The sequence below is a fragment of the Nicotiana tabacum genome, chromosome 22, assembly GCF_000715075.1.
Source record: "Nicotiana tabacum cultivar K326 chromosome 22, ASM71507v2, whole genome shotgun sequence".
Classification (NCBI taxonomy): Eukaryota; Viridiplantae; Streptophyta; class Magnoliopsida; order Solanales; family Solanaceae; genus Nicotiana; species Nicotiana tabacum.
The window spans coordinates 51,568,117-51,574,961 of record NC_134101.1 but is presented as its reverse complement, the minus strand read 5'-3'; the positions used below and the strand labels follow the sequence as shown (position 1 = coordinate 51,574,961).

The following is a 6,845-nucleotide window of genomic DNA, read 5'->3' as shown; positions in this document are numbered from 1 at the left end:
AAAAATAAAGTGATTTAAATAAAAAGGATTTGGGAGATTTTGGGTTACCTAATAGACTGAGGGGTAATTTTTAAAAGTTTATAGATGATAGGGATAAATTTGATCGGATAGTATAACAGTAGGATATATTTGTCCGAATAGTATAACGGGGATTAAATGTTGACAATATCCGTAAGTAGAGGAGTAAATTTGAACATTTTCCCTACTATGATATCGACTTAACCAGAGTTAATTACCCTTTTCCCCTAATAATTCATTCACTTTCTTTTCTTTTACCTTTATTTTTTTTTTGCCATTTAATTATTTTGACTATTGCCTTTTATCTTTTTGGGTTTTCCCCATATTTCTACACGACCTTTATTTGACCCATATAAACCTCGCATCTTTTCTGCCTTCCTCTTCGTTGCTGGGTGTTTCGTCTTCTGAGTTTCGGTTTTTGGGTTTTGCTCTGTTGGAATCGTTGCTACTAGAGAAAAGGGCTTCGAACATGGTAACCCCAAAATTCACATCATCAAAATTATCCTTTGTTTAAATCTTTGAAGCAAATCTGAAAATGGATCAATTCGTAGCGATAAATAATTCTTACTTATCAGTGCTTTGTTTTTCTGATTAAATAGCACATTGATCTTAATTTTTCTTGTTTAGATTCTGGGGTCAGTAGATTATAAAATTAATGCAGGATCTTTTGCATTGCTTGCATCGGTATATATTTGCATCATAATTCCCAGTATATTGATTTTGAAAATTACTTAGTACCAGTTTAAGTGTGCTTTTTGAATCAATTAACTACATCCCAGTCTCAAACTAGTTGAGCTGATGGATCCCTTTACCCGTTTAACATTACACCCAGGTGCTGATGTACTGCGTTCCTAGGAGAGCGTGTAACGATAATTCCATGTGTAGGGTTAGAGGATTCGTGCAATTACGACTATATTTGCTCTGGCTGTCAACCTCCTGTACCGGATAAAGGAGGAACAATACATAGATTGATAGCCAAAGTAGAAATAGTCATAATTCCATGAATCCTCTAACTCTGCACTTTGAGTTCATTGTGCGCCCCCAGGCACACACCTATTGTAATTCTTCCTCATTTATCCGGGCTTGGCACTACCGCACTAGCAATGCGATGCTGAAATTGGCTATGTCAAAATCACATAGCGAAGCTGAACTTGCTTCCTATTTGTGGATAATACACTATATGGTGTTTTTGCTAATTTTAGGGAATATGAAGGAGTGGCTTTGTTCATTTTTTGGTCGAACATAAGTTGACAACTATTAATTGGAATTGAATTTTTCAGGTACGATTACAGCCAGACCCATTCCTCAATGAACTGACAAGCATGTTTGAGCGAACTACTGAGCATGGTTCTGTTTGGGTTACTCTCAAACACTGTGAGTTTGCCTCTTTATTAGGTTTTTTCGTATTTTTGGCAATTCTCTTTTTGAACGATTAACAACGGAGCTGTAGATTGAAATACTGAATGAGCAATTTTTTCCCCTGTATCTACAGCTTCTGATAAATCTAAAGCTCAGCGGAACAAAATGAAGACAGCTGGAGAAAATATTGAATTTAAATGCCTCATTCGAGCAACTGATGGGAAAAAGAATATTTCCACAATGGTAACAGTTGAAGCATGTCATTCTTTCCCATTGCTTAGTCTTGTTGTTTGGAGTGTGGTTTAGTGCTTCTTTCTGCAAGTCTTGCCTCTTTTTCTTTTCTTTTTGCTTTGTTGAACAAAACTTTGGGATGTTCTCTGATAGGAAGATGTGATTGTGTTAGCGTCTTAATGAATTAATTGTTGTAGCATAAGTTTAAATGTGTAGATAAAAGTTAGATAAATTCGTGCTCCTTGTCTTTGCCTTTGAGATAGGGAGCAATAAATTTTAGAAAGGGGGTGATAGCCTTGTGGTTTAACTGGAATGATAATACCGTCCTTGTTTACTTGATTGATAATTAATAGTTAAAGTATACTCTTGTAATATAATGTTAGTGCACCAACAGTGATGGTATTTGTTGTTCCTCTTATTAAACATAAAACTATATTATTTTAGATGCACTTTCCTCCTTTGTGCCCTCTGGATCATCGTGTTCCCTTCCTTTCTCGGTTCCTCCAGTGATGCCCAACATTAACAATTAAGATGGAAGGAGAAAGAAAACAAGTAAAGTAACAGAGCAAAGTTGGCGATTGATTGTGCATTACTTGGTGGAGTTTGATTTTGACATATTTTGTAACGTATAGTTCCTACTTCCTAGTACTTATATAAGAAGTGAGTCCATAATTCTGGTCAAAGAAATCTTATATATCTTTCCTTACTATTAATTAAAATACAAATCTAAGGCTAGAATCTGAATGTGCTTTTGGGGGATGCTTCCAGCATCTGGGGTTAGCATTTAAATTTGATAGCAAAAACTGTAAGGAAAACAATGTTTGGTGGAATGATAAAATTTTCCACTTAATATTGGTTGCGTTTTTGGGCACAAGTTTTCTGCAAGCGGGTGACTATGAAGATGACTAGTAAGAGAGAGACTTATTTTGAAAAAGAGAAACTCTTTAATATGTGGATCTATAAGAGGCTGAAGAAACCCATCTACGTGGAGGGGGAGAGGGAGGGGGAGGGGGGAGGGATATTAGGTTTAAGATCTATGGAGTTACTAGATACATGATCATTGCACGATCCGTGTCTCCTTTTAGTTTGACCAAGATGCTTTATTCTTTCATGTCACTTGCTCATTTTCTAAAAATGACATCTGCATCAAGTACATCAATCTTTCTTTCTTCCTTAGCTTTCTGTCATGAGAATTTCTCGCTATCAATATATTGTCAGTTCCAGGGAACATTGTCTAATGCTCTTTTATTTTAACCCCTATTGCTGATAAGCACCTTTGAGCTTTAACGTGTCTGCTAGCAGATGCTATCTTGCTAATGAAATTGGTCACTTTATCTGCATAACAACTGTCTCCTTTTTGGATCTTTAGCTTGCACGACTTTTTCCCTGGGGTACCTGCTACCTCCCACCAACATAGAACCCGTTTAACTCTGTCCATCAAGACTTGGCCCGATGGGAAGAAATTACCTAGTCTTTTTGCCTCCATTGGGATTTGAGCTTGAAACCTCATGATTTCAAACCCACTTCATTGATCACCGGGTCATTTCATTATTGCAGAATTGTAATCCAAGTTCAATAGCAATAAGTCATTTATAGTGAGCTCTTTCTGCATGCATTACTTCAAGGACTGTAGGAAACTGTTAACTATTGGGAGATGACTGGGATTACAGGTAAGGAGGTGATATCTCTTAGTTTCCATGTGGTTACTTAGTCTCCATATCTCTTAGTCTTGGTTCATAGCCCACTGCTGCGAGATAATCTAAGAAAGGGCCCTCATAGCTAAAGCAGCAAATTTTGCAGTGTATGAATAAAAGCTCAGCATCTTCATTTTCACAGAAGTAGCATTGGCTGTAGAGGGACAATCCTGCTTTCTGTAGTTTTTTTCCCCTTTATGTTAGGCATGCATGAATTATGATCGGCAAATTGTAGTGCTGAATTCATTTGCGAGCTGAATCCTAATTGCAGACTTTGGTTCTGAATTTTGCTTACCTGCATTTGCAAATACTCCTTGGTTTGTTACTTCTTGAAATTGAACTTGCCAAAGTTTCCCCGTGGTGCACATGTATATGAATGAAGGTTGGGTTGATGAAGCCCGTCATGTGTCTATGTCTAAGGATGTGTTAATCCTCTAATATAGAACTTTGACTGGTATGTCTGGTAGCTATCCCTTCTCATTTTTCCTTCTTGAATGTCTTTCTACATCCTATAATGGAGAGTGGAGACAAGTACACACACTTAAATTTTCTTTACTTTATTTGTATTCATGTTTGACTTAGTGTTGTAGTATCTGATTATTATTTATGTTTTGATACATCATTTCACTTCTTGTAGCCACTGATGCACTTGATTTCTTTGGACTAACAGGTTGGAGCAAAAGATCACCAGCGTTTCCAAGCATCTTATGCGATTTTGCTGAAGGCCCGCTTGACTGCACTAAAAAAGAGGGAGAGAAAGGACAAGAGAAAGGCTGCTGATTCTGACAAAAAGTTGGAGAAGTCAAAGAAGAAATCAGCTGCTCAAAAGGCCTCTACATGAACTTTAGTCCTTGGTTTATTCCCCCACTTTTGTTTCTAGGATAGAGTTGTCGGATTTGACTCCCATTTGGGATGACAAGTCTGAAACTGCATTATAACTCCAACTGCATAGAATGATGAGAGGAGATGTTTTTACTCAATTTTTTCACTTCTAAATTAGTGAAGCTTTCGAAGAGCTTGTTGGTATTATGGAACTTTGAAGGGATTTTGTCATAAACTTGATTTTTAGTTCGTTGAAGAACAGCTGTGGCAATCTTAGAGTAGAGTGGACCAAATTAGACTAGTTACCTACTTCAATGCCATCTTGTAGTTTGTTTGGTTGCAGCTATACATACTTTTTGGTTGTCAGAACCTAACATGAGATTGTGTAGTTCTTTTTATTCTACCTTTTTTTTTTGGTTGCCTTTTTCATAAGTTCCAGAACCAGTAAGTCATGAAATAGGCACTCTATTTGGCGGTTATCTGGATTAAAACTTATTTTTATGTTATTTGTATTGGTTTAGTTGGGTGTTAATAACATTTAATCTTTTGTGCTATTTGTATAAAGATCCCGCTACGAAATTCAAGCCCAACAGCTAATAGGGGGTAGAGTTGAGCCAGATTTATGGGTCAAGCCTATTCTGAACCATGAACATTGGTTGGTCTAATTGGCTTGTAAATGTCTGTGCTACCGAAGAAAAGAGAACTCAAGTAGTATCGTCTTTCATTCATAGTGAAATAACCCTTTTCATTTGATTGACATTTTTCCTTGTGTAGCCATTATTCAGACATTTCAGATTCTCCTAACAAGAGGAATTATTCCCAGTCTCCACACCAAGTTGGTGACAATACTCAGTGTAATAATCAATCCTTCTAGCAACAGCCGGAGGATTGCCACCATCACACTCAAACGGGCCATAAGTTGCTCGAATCGTCGCCCCAAAACCTTGGCCAGAAGTTATGAGAGAGTGGCAATTGCTCATCCAGTACCACAAGGCTGTCTTGAATGATATAATGCTGTCCCTAGCCATGATATCAGGGTCGTTTAGGCCATCGAATCCGATGTCCTTTCCCGCTGGTCCATAGTTGAAATTCCATGACAATTGGATCGGTCCTCGGCCATAATATTTCTTGCCAGGAACACAAGGGTACTCTATGTTTAGCTGATCACAGTAGTCCCTGGTTGGTCCATTTATCTCACTTATGTAGCACATGTCTGCATTGCAAAAAAAAAAAAAAAAAAAAAAGAAGAAAAAACTATGTTGTTAGTTGAGTAAAGTTAAAGCCCACGACAAATGTGAAATCAGACTATGCCTGGGAAAAAACAAAACAGAAATAGCCAGATTTACAACTAGTAATTGAGAAATAGTCTGAGTTTCAAAAGTAATCGAAATTTAACCGTTTTTTCATGTAAAGATAAAATCGGAACAAAAACACCCTTAAAAATCCGGAAAGTTCGGATTTTTTTACATATGAGATTCCACCATAATGTGCTGGAATTTCATATTGTGTTGGAGTTCCAACATAATATACTGAAAGTTTAAATGCTGGAGCTCCATAATCCAGCATATTATGCTGCAACTTACAGTGTGCTGGAGTTCCAACATAATATGCTGGAAGTTTATACGCAGGAGCTGCATAATCCAGCATATTATGCTAAAACTTTCCGTGTTTCAGCAAAACAATGACTATTTTTTAATGACTTTGCAAACGCTGGCTATTTTCGATTATTAATTCGAAAACTGGCTAGCCCGTGCTATTTTGACAACTATGGCATCAGAGAGTTGTAAGGAAAATGACTTACGTCCAGTCTCGTGAGTGACATGAGCAAAGAAAGCAGCAATCTCACGCTTAGTATCATTAGAAGAACCAACAGTTCCAAAACGAGGATAAGACTTGAGAGCTTCAAGAAAGGCAGATCTTGTGTAAAAACCTTTGCCATCACAGCTAGAAGCAGCTTGATTAGCAATTCCATTGAAAAATGCTTCAGAAACAATTTCAGAAACTGGATAAGCTGATCCATTGCTTATTAGTGAACCATAACAAGGTCCTCCTTGGCAGCCTTTTCCACAATAATCATTTCCAGTGCCACAATAACCCCATTTGCTGCAGCATAAGCCTTCTGCACACCCACATTTCTGAGCTGAGATCCATTTTGGAATTACAATTATAGCTATAGTACAAATAAAAATGAAGTATTTTCTTGAAGAAAAATTATTAATCATTTTTACTTCTTTTGTTTTATCTTTAAAAGAGGTTGAATATGGAGGAAAGACTGAGAAGATAGAAGTATTTATAGAACCAAAATATGAGCCAGTAGTGTTAAAAATTGTTCAAAATTCAGCAATTTTAGTGTGAACTTTGGGTGTAGGTTGACTTTTGACTGATTTGAGTATAGCAATTTATTAAGAAGGATATCGTTATGTCATAAGATCCTTGCTTATTCATGCATTACTGATTAAAAACTCCTTGAGGCTTTTGGTAAATGTAAAAACCTCCCTTCAATAATCTTTTCAATATGGGAGTGTGTAGATGACTTAATGTTCCTGCCTTTAAATAAATGATAGCCACTCTTTTATAACGGTGTAATCTACTTTAGATATAATAAAAAATACATAGTGGAGATTCCATGATAGATTAATTAATTTAATTTTTCCTTAATTTCTGCCGAGATTCTCTCCCCAAGTGCGGCTACAACGGCTCTTGTCTCTTAGCTCGATCTTG

General features: G+C 36.8%; 2 protein-coding genes across 2 annotated transcripts; one reads left to right on the top strand and one right to left on the bottom strand.

The window, feature by feature from the left end:
* Window positions 1–305: 305 nt before the first annotated feature.
* On the top strand, window positions 306–4,405 carry LOC107760647 (signal recognition particle 14 kDa protein). The gene is made up of 4 exons (XM_016578734.2): window positions 306–490; window positions 1,299–1,392; window positions 1,511–1,620; window positions 3,973–4,405. Exons 1-4 carry the CDS (start codon window positions 488–490, stop codon window positions 4,141–4,143), a joined length of 378 nt encoding a protein of 125 aa, XP_016434220.1. The 5' UTR covers window positions 306–487; the 3' UTR covers window positions 4,144–4,405.
* A 401-nt stretch (window positions 4,406–4,806) lies between these two features.
* On the bottom strand, window positions 4,807–6,394 carry LOC107760638 (endochitinase EP3-like). The gene is made up of 2 exons (XM_075244245.1): window positions 5,926–6,394; window positions 4,807–5,337 (listed from the first exon to the last, which is right to left on the bottom strand). Exons 1-2 carry the CDS (start codon window positions 6,344–6,346, stop codon window positions 4,925–4,927), a joined length of 834 nt encoding a protein of 277 aa, XP_075100346.1. The 5' UTR covers window positions 6,347–6,394; the 3' UTR covers window positions 4,807–4,924.
* Window positions 6,395–6,845: the final 451 nt, after the last annotated feature.